This window comes from Haliotis rubra, unplaced genomic scaffold (assembly GCF_003918875.1).
Source record: "Haliotis rubra isolate DU_JTF1 unplaced genomic scaffold, ASM391887v1 Scf833, whole genome shotgun sequence".
NCBI classification, from domain to species: Eukaryota; Metazoa; Mollusca; class Gastropoda; order Lepetellida; family Haliotidae; genus Haliotis; species Haliotis rubra.
Window position 1 is genome coordinate 47,691 of NW_025767561.1, and position 13,238 is coordinate 60,928.

Consider the following 13,238-nt stretch of genomic DNA (forward strand, 5'->3'; position numbering starts at 1 on the left):
TTTAGTTCAGTTTACTATGACTTAAGGTGATATAAAGGGGAAAGTTTCATAACAAACCTACTGTGTGCAATTACTGTAAATTAAATGTCCTGGAAGACAAATACCAAGTTCTGCTAATTTGTGATTATTATAATAACATTAGGAGCAAATACATACCCATTTATTTTACAAAACAACCATCAAAACACATATTTATCCAGCTATTGCCAACTGCTACCCGTATATTAATTGAAAATATTGCTTTGTTTATCTATCATGCTATTATGGAGAGAAAACCAGTGTTAACATTGTATATACTTATATTATGGGCCTGTGGCCTACAGTTCTGAATAAAGATTGATTGATTGACATAGATCAGTTGTGAAAACACCTTACCACACTGAAAATCATTTTACCTAAAATAGAAATTCATTTTTGGCAAGGCTGCACTATACAAAATGAATTTTCAATGTCAACACAACACATATAGGATTGATTCAGCTTTTATTGTAATGACTGAAAATACACAACATCAACAGTCATCATGTACACCCTTCTCTCACAGCTTGGAAAGACCAATACCTTCAACAGCACTTTGTGCTTCATCATATATTATCAACTGATACTGTTTCATGAAATTGCAGTAAGAGAACCCATGGATGATATATTTAGTAACACAACTATGTCGAATGTTGCCATTAAAGGCAGCCTCCATGCCCAACATATACTGCACTGACACAACTATCAGTGTGGATGTATTTCAAAACGAGTAAACTTTCCTCCAAATCTAAAGTTCTGTCATCTTCAATGTGATAAGAGAACATGTCATGCATCAACCTTATTTAACAATTATTTGTGCAAACTAAACTCCTTAATTTGCAAACTTTGAATTTGTGGTGACAACCTAACAACTAATATACTGTCGTAAGTCAGCAGCCAACAACAAAACCGTAACTTCTGTGACAATACCAGAACTATCTTATAGATCAGCTGAAAGCATTACTCTCTTTACTCAGGGTACCTTTCATATAATGATGGATTACAAAATGTCCATAAACTGCAGGGCAGGATAACCAGATTTCATTTCCATTTGTTGTGAAATCACAGGATATGTTATTACATTCAAAATTTGTTCTGATACATTAAACCCTGCATAGAGAACAAGTAGAAAATTACATTTTAACATAGCCTGAAATGGAGACGGAGATATGGTTTTATTCTGGCCTGATTGTTACATAACATGTTTCATTTCTCTATGGCTGATGTGATTCCCATCTAAGCATAGTACTGCAGGTTGGCCTTCTTCTTGGCTTGCACCTCAATGATAGCATCCATGTAGTCCTCATGGCTCAACTCAACCGCTTCACGACGCAAAGCAATCATACCCTGAAATACAAACCCAAAGGAATAGGTGATCTTCAAATACTAACTTAGAATAACAAACTGTTTGTTTTACACCACAGTCAGCTAGATCCCTGCCATGGCTTTGCAGATGTAAATAATTGAGTCAGTGAGTCAGTCAAGGGACAATGGCCACCATTATGAGCAACATCTCTCATCAGTGTACAAAGTCAAACCAGTCACTGACTGTCACCTTCTAATCAAAATTAGTCCCCTCTTTAAACAAAACTTTGAGTGCCTATTTTAGCCCATGACAGTCATAAAAAAGTTAACAAAACAGCTTCTTACGCAATGTATACGATACTCAAAAGAATTCTTGACAAAAAAATTATTGACAGACACAAAATAGTTCTCCATCCACACAATGTCTAATAGTTTTACTCTTTCAAGTTCTGCTGAGTGATACACATTAACTCTCATATGGCTTGAATAAAGCAGTTTTTAGTATGAACAAGTGTTTATATTTAGAGGCTAGATATTTCAAACAATGCTATCATGATTACATGTGGTTGTGTGCAATGACTAGTGTTGGGAATTGGTTGAAATCTCACAATTAATGATTGGTTCATTAACAGCGAGGAAACTTTGAAATAAATTGGTTATCTTAATTTCAGATTTTCCTGTTCAGGTTGTTATTGCACATAAGTATAACATGATTCTCTGTTGTTTTTTGTTTTATTTAGAAATTGTGCAAATTGTATTAGCAAATTTCACATCCAATGTAAAATGATGCAACTTGCAACTTCCAGCATCAAATGTTTATTCGATTATTTCAATTAATCGGAACAGCACTAGTAATGACACAATATCATATTCTACTTACCGCCTCCACACAGACTGCTTTCAGCTGGGCACCATTGAAGTCATCTGTACACCGGGATAGCTCTTCATAATTGACATCCTTGCTGTAAACAAATCACCATGGCACTTCATGAGTTTTGTCACTTTAAAACATGGCATAAACAAATATGTAATTTTTTGAGTAAAATTGATATTTTATACTTATCCTGACTCATGCTCTTTTGCTTGTCCCCTTCCTCTTGCGAACATAGTGGAACACTTGTATCTCCTTAATTGAAGCTCCCTTCAATGTAAAATCACTAATTGGTACTCACCCACGAGGTTACCTCCCCTGCCGTGAAGCGGGGAACAGGTGTCGCCACCCTCTGGCCTCATGCTTCACTCTCTCCTGATTTTTGCAGAGCCCAACACTTGAATTTACAGGAAATCCAAAGTGTTATGTGGGGAGGATGGGAGGAGCTAACCTCATGAGTCAGGATAAGTATAAAATATCAATTTTACTCAAAAATTACATATTTTTCCTTATCCTGACTCATGCTCTTTGTTTGTAGAATCCACGGAGGTGGTGGGTAAACAGAATACTTTGGATTAATTAGTGATTTAAGTAAGTGATATTGTAATAACCCCTGCGGGAACTTCATAAGGCATTGAGACTTAGGATATTTCCTTATAATAAGCCATAGATATATACACTATAAAGTGGGGGTATTACCTTACTAATATACTGATATATCAATATATATATATAAACTGCTACTCTAAGCGTAGCTGTACACTGAATATAACTCAGTATGAGCTTAAGGTTGAATAACCTAAGCTAAATATGTATACATAGCCCTAGAACTCCATGGAGTTATAAGCTAGTGAATATATGTATCATATATCTAATAATCTCGTGGGGGTGAATATTAAGCCCTCACGAGGGACTGTCAATTGCTGAGCAAGGGACAAAGGACCGAAATGATGAATGCCAGAGGCGTCCCTCGTGGTGATATCTCTGAGATAGTGATTAGCAAACACCATGTTAGATTTCCAAAAGCATCCTTCCATAATTGTATTCAATGAACAGTTACCATGAAGAGCGAGGGTGGATGCCAATGCCCTGATTTCATGGGGATTTGATGCTGTTGGAGGGTCCAGTCCTGCTGCCTTATAGGTAAAATGACAGTTCTTATCCATATAGATATGGTGAGTGCGAGACTTCTGTCTGATTTGTAAGCGATAGCTTAGGGATGAACAATCTTCTGAGCGATCTTAGCCTTGTTTTGGAACAGCGCTTAAATAGATTATGAGAGCTTCATTACTGGGCATAGAGATAAGTCCAATGTATCTTGAGATCCAAGAATTGAGGATAAGCGAGGGATGTGAAATAACCTGTCTGGTTGACCTGGTAGTTGATTTTTGGCGATGAAATCCCATCTTAATCCCAGGTGCTGTCTTTTTGATTTTCATCAAACTGTATCCTCTCATAATCTAGAGCATGAATTTCAGATATTCTGGCTGCGTGGCTAGCGATAACAGGAAGACTGTTTTCTGTGAGAGAAATTCAAGCGTTATCGATTCAATGGTTCATAATCCTCACTTGTGAGGTGTCAGTTAAAACTACATTCAGATCCCAAGCTGGAAAGTGGAATTTCCGCTTTTGGTCCTCAATCGGAAGCCGTAGTAAAGGCCAGTAACTCTAGTGTTCTTGTTAATTTAACACCCGTTCTCATAGAAATCACAGAACTAAAGCGCGCAAGATATGTTGACAATGTCGAGCCTTTTTAAATGTTTGTTTTGCCGTAAGTAACACAAATAGTCTGCCACTTGAGGATCGTAGCATCTCTGCGCTGTAAAACCCTTGTTTGTTGCATAATTTTTTGAAACTTTGCCACTTGTCATGCGTGACAAGATTCTGGCGTTGAAGTATCGTAAAGGAAAAAGCGTGACCGCTTTTGCAGCCCTGGTAGAATATCCTCTCTTGTTTAAACACATTTTAATACAGTCCATGCATTGAAGTTTGAATACTTCTGGGTTTCTGTGCACCTGTTTGGTGTGAGGGATGTATTAACAGGTTTTGGCTGGCTTGGGTAGTTCTAGTGCGGTTGACCCGATATCTTGTATTAAAGGCGAGGAAACCACGTTCTGGCCGCCAATAGGCTTTGTAGCGACCAAAGTGAGTTGTAGGCTCTGCGTTTGGTTGATTTTCTGTAATACTAAGAGGTATTATTGCTGGGCGAAGGAAGCAGCGTACGCATTGAGGCCTTCCCATGAAATGCTTAAATCTGTTGCCCATGCTTGTGGGTCTGGCACTGGTGACCGCGAATGTCGGTAGTTGATTGTTGAACCTTGTGGTGAATAGATCTACTAAGCGGGCTCTATTTGCTTGATTATCTGTGCAAATATCTCTGTATTGAGCATCCATTCTGTAATGACGGTAGATGTGGCCGAGAGTCGCGCGTCTGCTAGTATATTCCTGGCTCCGGGAATGTGGCATGCTTTGACATGTAGATTTAGATCTTGGATTAATTGAACAGTTGAAAGGTTAAATTCAAAAGGTTCGGCGATCTCGTTGAGCCTTGTCTGTTCACATAAAGCGCCACTGTCGAGTTGTCGGTATGTATCATCAGGTGCGCATTCTGTAGAATGTTGCTCCAATGTCTTATGGCGTTGATTACAGCTTTCATCTCTAATGCGTTTATGTGGAGTTTGCTTTCTAGCTGAGTCCATAACCCTGATGCCGTCGGTTGGAGAGATGAGCTCCCAACCTTGGAAGCGTAGCGTCTACATATAGATGGGTCTTGAATTCCTGCTCTGCTAAACAAATCCTTCGCAGACATTCGATTTCTTTGTCCACCATAATAGATGAGGTCTGAGATGTATCGGTAGACTGAATGGTTGTAGGTAAAGCCGAGATGTGTATTGGCCGAAGACCTGTAATGGACGTAACTGTAATCTGCCTATGACTGTCAAGTCTTGGGCTGATGTTAGAAGACCTAGTAAGCTCTGCCATTGTCGGAAGTGGTAGCGGTGACAGTAGAGCTGGTGGAATGATCTGTTGGATCTTGAGCCAGCGGTCTTCTAATACGACTATACGGTTGAGATTGGTGATAAATCAGTTCCTAGGAATTGCAGATCTTGCGATGGTACTAGGTCCGACTTGTGTAAGTTTACTAACCATCCCAGCTGTGTTAGTAGCTTTATGATGTAGTTTAACTGTAGTTTGAGATGCTGTGGATCTTGATCTACTTGTATCCCGTCGTCGAGGAAGAAGCACTTTCGTAGCCCTTGGCGATGTAGATAGGTAACAATCGGTTTACGTTATCCTCGTGAATAACCATGGGGCTGATGCTATTCGAATGGGAGTACTTTCCACTGGTAATGTAACCCGTCTAGCGTAAACCGAAGGTATTTCCTGGATTAGGGATGTATTGGGATGTGCAGATAAGCATCTTGTAGATCTATACTGCCCATGTAGTCCATGGGAAGAATCATCTCCCACCGTAGCTCGCGGTAGATGTATCATAATGAACCTGGGTGGTCTGTTTAAGTAAGTCTTGTTGAAGAAGCTCATGTTGTAAATGAGTCTGTATTTCTCCTTGGAGTTCTTCTTGGGTACTAGGAAAACTGGGGAGTAGAAACCTGGTTCGATGTTTCCTTGCTCTATTACTTCTATGGCCTGCTTGGTTAGGAGTAATGTAACCGCCTCTCTTAACTTTAGTAGTTGTTGTGCCTCTACCTCGAACTTGTGAGGGTTGACTGTTAGTGGAGGCTTGGCCTGTAGTGGGATCACGAAATCAGCGTTGAAGAATGTTGGAGACATAGGTGTCTTGAAGTATTCCCCAGTTTTCCCAGTGTAGTTGAAGGCGTCCACCCACTTGTGGCGGTTGTACTGGAGCGGCTGGGGTGGAAGACTCCAGTCGTTCGAACCTGTCTTTCAGCGTTTATAGTTGCGGGAACCTCTGGGTGTCCTGCCTCGTCCTGACCCTCCTCTATAGTTGCCATATGGGCGTGAAAAGAATCTCTTCCCTGGAACTGGCAATCTTCCTGTCTCTAGCTCTTTGTAGGCCCGTGAATTTAGATCTCCTGAGTATCTTTGTGAAGTCTGTCGAATGACACTGGCTAAGCGTGTCCATCGATTTAATCATCAGGACTTCTCTAGAATCCTTGGTGACTTCTTTGGAGACTGTGTCTATTCCTCCGTCAAATATGGATGGGGAAGACCACGGGGCTGTATATAGTGGAGCTGTAAAGTTCTCACCCCAGTTGCAGGAAGCTAGGAGGCCTTGACGACGAGCTAAAGGTCAGTGCTGCTGAGACAGGCGTCAGATGATCTGTTAAAACTGCTGGTCCTTCTTTTGCATCAGTAGGGCCGAGTAAATCATTCTGTCATCTTCAGAGGTCGTGTTCGAAATCTGGAGATAAGTGTCTCATTTATTGTTCTAGATCTATTTAGACCGAAGAACATCGCCTCGTCATGGTTTCTATCTGAACCAATTTCCGATCATCAATCTTGTAGTACTTGTTCTTGGCGCCGGAGATCAGCTTATAGTTCTCATCGATGTCTTGCGCTTTGAAGAAGGGTTCCATATTATCGTGGAGAACTTCTTGGCTGAAATTTGGCAGATGTGGCGTCTGAACCTTTGTGGCTTTGTTAAATGCTGTATCTAGGTTCTGAGGTATTACCCCATAATCCGAATTCGATTGGGGGGTAGTGTAATAGCATCTCGTCATCTTCTTTCATCAGATAAGTCTAGCCTTATTGCCACTCTTGGAAGGTGATGAGAGATCTAGATTATTGACCATCCAATATCTTATCTCTGCATCTGAGAAAATAATTCCTCCATCATCTTCCATTCCATCATCATAGATAAGAGGTTGTTGCTCTTCTGATGTAGGGCTGTGTGGCTCTATCTCTATATCGTTTGGCGCTTGTGGAATCTAGTTGTAGGCTTATGTGCAGACCTGTGAGGTGATCGGCGTGGTGATCGGGTGAGGTGATAAATCTTGGTGATCTATATCGATAGGTTGACCTTCTTGGCGATCTATAGGGGACTGATAGCCAGCGAAGCTCTTGTGTAGTCCCTTGCTGATCTTTTAGATGAAGGCGATCTGGGTTCAGGTGTCGCCAGCAAGCGCCAGCGAAGGCATTATCGTCGGTCCTGGGGAGCGATGATATGACCAGCGAAGGCTTGCGTGTGGTCTGGTGATCAGATTCCATATCTGAGTATGGCCGAAGAAGGTGATGATTCTTCCGCCAGCCGAAGGCCAGCGAAGAGCTGTACATCTGGGTCCGCCGTCGAGGTGGTCTGTGACTTCCTTCGCGAAGGCTGCATTGTCGTGGCTGCTACGTTGACAGATGGTGCCCCTGGGGTGCTGTCACGTTGGAGCCTTCGCGAAACTCGGACCCTGGGATGGCTGCTTCTCCAGTCTATAGTGGCCTTCCATCATAATCATGATCTGTTTCATAAGATCGTTTGGGATGATCTGCGGCGTAGTAGATGGTGCCCTTTCTGCTGTGTTAGCGGTGGGGCCCTCAGCGATCTCGTCTGACATCAGTGTAGAGGCATCAGGCTGCTTGTTGATCTCTGCTGGCGTCACTGTCGCTGTCACTGGTAAGCTTCTTGTGGCATTATGTCGGGTATGATGATAGGCTGGTCATCATCGTAGAGGCCCAATTCTGCTGCTGGAGCGATCTCGGGCTGAGAAAGTTCTCGATGACTTCGTAGATTTCCTTTGGAGGAAGACGCTGCCCTGGGGTGCAGGGAAGTCTGGCGTTGAGAAGACGTTGAGGCCCTCTTGGACTTTGTCTGCGATGACTGGATGTCTGGAGAGGCGATTAAGCTTCTTAGAGGTGACGGACTGCATCCCACGCCCCTCTTCGATGGGGTCTCAAGCAGAACACCAGGCGGAGGGGATCACTTTCGACAGCAGTTGACTGGATGGGCAATCCGACGATCGGCCATGTCTACACCTAGTTTGCGTGACCTATCTGCAACACGCCCTCAAGGCGCAAAGATGGTATTTATCAAAGGCAGAATTGGTTAAATTTATGCAGTAACTGCAACGCGTGAGTCAAACGCACAAGGCGTAGTACAACTAGGGCATACCACATGCGGATCCATGAGCGAAAACGTAATCTACAAATAGTACAGTTTTTCATCAATGTAAAACTAGCTGAACAATCACTTAACTCACATTGAATAAACAGTAGAAATACGATTAATTATTAATGCAAATAACTGAAGGATACTAGCTATACCTTTATAGTAAACTATAAAAGGTAACTAACTAAGAAAACCAAAGGATATAGTGTGTAAGGAGACACAGGCGGCTCTCACATACTGCTCACTGGGCTTAAGAAGGAGAGAGTGAAGCATGAGGCCAGAGGGTGGCGACACACCTGTTCCCCGCTTACGGCGGGGAGGTAACTCTCGTGGGTGAGTACCAATTAGTGATTTTACATTGAAGGAGCTTCAATTAAGGAGATACAAGTGTTCCACTATGTTCGCAAGAGGAAGGGGACAAGCAAAAGAGCATGAGTCAGGATAAGGAAAAATAATTTTTTTTCATAAAATATTGTCTGTGGGTAATACAGGTAGACTAGACACTTCGCAACTGAAAATTGATTGCACATATCTTTGAACCATTTTCCAACACCTAAGAAAGTAAAACCAGTGCTGTGCTCACCTAACATTCATCTTCCTGGAGTGGATTTGCAGGATTCTGGCCCTAGCCTCTTCATTGGGGTGTGGGAACTCAATTTTCCTGTCCAGACGGCCAGATCGCAGCAGAGCAGGATCAAGGATGTCTACACGATTTGTGGCGGCGATAACCTGATTACACACACACATCTTATGAAGTCTACTTAAACTGTTATCTCAGTATAGAATCTAAACTATATCTTACTGGATTGTAAGCATTTTCAAAAGTAACAACACAGTCAGGGTTATCTCCCTTGTGTTTACAAGCAGTTTCTTCCAAATATTTTACAAACCGTTTCTGTTGGGCAAACCAATTCATCAAAGTGATATAACAAAATCAACTTTGCAGCAGGGACAGTTTGGATTTTAACTATGACAAATTTGTAGGAATCATCAATTGTCATGTCAATAACATGACAATAAAATGTCAATCTTCTCGGATAAGTACCACATCATTCAGGACAGTGCTGTAGCTTCCCTACCTTAACCTAACAGATAGTTATCCACCTTAGCCTGTGCAACCTCATATTCTTCACTGTTGGATGGCAGACATAAGCGTGGACAGTGGGTACAAAATGATAAGGTGGAGGAGGTGGATGAAGTCCACTAGCATCAGGTAAGCATAGAAACATTGCATTTATGCCGAAATGCAGATGTTTTACCTTAAATGACGCTACACAGGTCTTTATTCGACTGACTTGGACGGCAGGCTTACAGGTATAAGCACCAGTCCTGCTGAGGGCACTGCATAGATGGCAGGTAAGCATCCCGCCAGTGGTATCAGGGGTAGCGGTCGCACATCAAAACTAGGAAATATGTTGCTGTCCGAAAACTCTCTGAGAACTATCAGAGAAGTGGAGTGAAGATTATCAAGATTATTGCTCAGCAATGAGCACAAGTTAGGTGTGATTCACAAACAACTGTAGAGGGGATTACCATGCCTATACTTTACTGGGTCCCGATGGAACAGTTCCCAGCATCCAAGAATATTTATAGAGGAATAGAACATGGTGTGTGTCTTATTCCTAAAAGGCATACCGTTCCTCTCTCAGTGGCACAATCTCTGACCAGTGTCAGAGATTGGTCAGCTGCTGGGGCAGGACTAGTGGGCCAAAGCTGTGTGAGGTAATGACTTGTGAAGATAGTTCTGGACCTTCAGAAGCAACCCTCCATGATGGTCCTGACAGAGAGGGCCATCATCAACTACAAAGCTCTAATCTTGTGTGTGGGTTGCTGGAGGTGGCATATAATGTAAGTGTGTAGGAGGCGCTGAGGACACCAAAATATATAATACAAAATACAAACTTTGAGTCAAAGGCCCAAAAACACAGAGAAAATGACATATTCACAGAGAGTTTTAAAAAAGAATAGTGTAAAAGCTATATGAAATGCATGACTCAAACAAGACAAGACAGGTACTAAGAGAGCAATCATGGTGCCAGCCTATACTCAGTTGCGAGATCGACACAAATCTAACATTATCAAAAAAACAACAGGAAAATTGGAAATTTTAATATAAATTGTATATTTATATACTTATCCTATCTCACGACTTGCACCTCTCTCTCTTGCTTCGACTTTTAGTGGAACAACTGTAAACTTTTTCCCATAGGCCTCCTTGTCCATTCGCCCGTGCACTCCATGCTGCTCTCCTTAATTAGCTTCCTAGTTCCTAATAAAGCTTGCAGCATGCTCCACTAATTGCCCACGTGACTACCTTGAATGATCATTCTCATCTTGGAGCCAACGTTGTAATCTGAGTAGTGGGGAGGCCGGGCGGGCATCCATCGCATGAGATAGGATAAGTATATAAATATACAATTTATATTATAATTTCCAAACTTATAAACTTATCCTATCTCACGACTTGCACTTATCCCACGGTGCGAACAGCTGGTCTTGGAGCTGTGTGGACTGATGACAACCGTAGATAGCGATGTACAAGGGAGGCCTGTTACGCATGCACGCAACTCCTATGCTTGTAGTGGGTTCTCCGGAACCCCTTGGCTTACTAAGCACAATGACTCCCAGGGAGATGGGTGCTCCCGAGCGATGTGGTGTTCGACCGCAACCTTGTTCAAGACAAGGGACGCAACTCGGCAAGTAAGCGTCGCCCGTAATGATTTTACAAGGTACCCCCAAAAATTAAAGTCTTGCAACTAGAATCGGGCCAGCCCCTGCTTCAAGAAGGCCCCCCAGACACCGACCGAGGCGGGTGAAAGAGAAACACAACTCGGCATCTCCAAGGTTTAACGTTCAGTTCCGGGCACCATCAAATTGACCCTCACTCCTCTGTCTAAGCTTAATCAAAGGATGTGCCCGGCAACTTTGGAGGCAGAACATAGCGAAATCCACTGGAATTCGGGAGTGTCACACTTCACTGACGTAACTGCTCCGTGGTGTAGAGGTCAGTAAGCGTGAATGTTGAACACCTCTGCATCGCCATACTGATTGTGCCATCAGGTCCGTAGAGGGCCACGCTAGGTGGCCGTATTCCGATGCCTTGGTATGGAGGCCAAGTGAAGTAGTTCTTAAACCCATATAATGAGAACAAAAGGTTGAGATCCAGTTCAACTTTTATTCAGTATATACAAGGAAGTAGTAACGCGAATGCGGAACCGTCCCTCATCTGCGTTGTTGGGCCGATGTAACCTGCTGAGCCAGTACAAGAGGTCTGAACTGGTGTAGTCCCTGGACATCTGTGACAGACAGGTCTCGCAGGTAATGTGAAGAGAAGACTGTATCAGAACGCCAGAAGCAACCTTCCATGATAGCGGTCAAGGAGCAGTTGCTATGGAGGGCTTTGGAGGGCCATCGTCAAGGCTATTCCACGAGTCTCATGAGGATTGGAAGCGGCTGGAGGAGGCAACCCTGCAAAGGTGTAGGCTCGCAGGATCGTGGCACGCATCCAGAAGGCCAATGTGGTACGGGAAACCTCAGTTCTTGAAGCGTTCAACAAGGGTATGAAGAGGTGCTTCCGTAGCCGTCGACGATCCTTGGAGGCAGCAAGGTAAACGTGTACAGCCCTAACAGGGCAGAGAGTTAAATCTTCAGTATCATCAGGCCCAAGAATGGTCGACAACGGGGGAATGGTAAACATGGTTTTTCGCAATGAAGTCCCAGCGGAGACACAGGAAAGCCTTGCCATGCTTCTTCCGCTCGAACCGCACCCGATTGACATCAAGCGCATGCAGTTCAGATATACGAGCAGCGGTAGCCAAAGCTACCAGGAAGAATGTCTTGAATGTCACTTGTTCGAAGTCCTTGTCTTCCAAAGGTTCATAATCTGTAGAAATCACATGACGAAGGACGGCGGACAGATCCCAGGCGGAGGTCTGAACTTCCCTCGACTTGTCAGAGACTCCATAGGAGCGTAGTAGACTCTGCAACTTCGGGAACAGTGGAAATCTTTGTGCCCGTGGTGGTAGCCAAAACCGAAAGTTAATGGGCTAAGAAGGTAGCTAACGTAGTACCCTTTGAGTTTCTTAGTAGTGCAGAGATGCTGGAGAAACTCAGCAAATCGACCTGAGCCGAGGTGGAAGTGGGGAGATGCAATTCCCCTAAGCTGGCAATAGTCTTCAAACTTCTTCCACCTGTTGTCGTTACAAGGAATGGGTCAAAGTACGACTGCGCTGAAGTGATAGCTGTGGCTAGAGTAGCCCTTAGCTATGAGAGACCTGAGGTGACCCAATGGCGCAGTTCGGAAAGTGAGGGTGAAGAAGTAGGTCGTCCCGGCTGGGAAGCGGTACTGGGTTTGGCTCTGCCAGGCTTCTTAGGTTGACGAACCAACTTCTCGCTGGCCAGAAGGGTGCGACCAAAAGCAGTAGTATGTTGCTGGTGGCCAATAGTTTCTGTATTACTTTTGGTAGCAGAGCTGGAGGGGGAACGCGTGAGGCATTGAGACCCTCCCATGATATTGCCAACGCGGCCGAGGTCCCACGCCAAGGACTCTGGGATTGGTGATACAAACTTTGGAAGTTGGTTGTTGAACCTTGTGGCTTAACAGATCTATTTTGAGGCGGTGATAACGGGTAGATCATCGACTGAAAGATCTTGGGCAGTGACTTCCACTCTGTCGGGACGGTCGGTTGGATCGGGACAAATCGGCAATCACATTTTACCCGGGAATGTGTCTGGCTCTGGCTACGATGTTAGGTGAGTCGATGAGATGGAAGAACCTCATCGCCCATTGTAGCAGATTCGCTGAGCCTGTCGAGCTTAGATGATTTATATACCAAACCACTGTCGAATTGTCTGATTGATCAACAGACTGGTTGATTGGAGGTCTGTTGCCCAATGTGATATGGCTTGAATTACCGCCTTGAATTCCAGCTCGTTTATATGAAGTACCCGTTCGTCGGATGACCACAG

General features: G+C 43.6%; 1 protein-coding gene across 1 annotated transcript in view; it reads right to left on the minus strand.

Moving 5' to 3' along the window:
- Positions 1-468: 468 nt before the first annotated feature.
- LOC124262367 (26S proteasome regulatory subunit 6A-B) overlaps positions 469-13,238 on the minus strand; it is a 36,413-nt gene continuing 23,643 nt past the window's right edge. Inside the window, exons 11-13 of the mRNA XM_046696853.1 lie at positions 8,854-8,999; positions 2,204-2,285; positions 469-1,365 (exon numbers count right to left, since the gene is read on the minus strand). Of these exons, the coding sequence (XP_046552809.1) occupies positions 1,255-1,365; positions 2,204-2,285; positions 8,854-8,999 (339 nt within the window). The 3' untranslated portion in view covers positions 469-1,254. The remainder of the gene's footprint in view (positions 1,366-2,203; positions 2,286-8,853; positions 9,000-13,238) is intronic.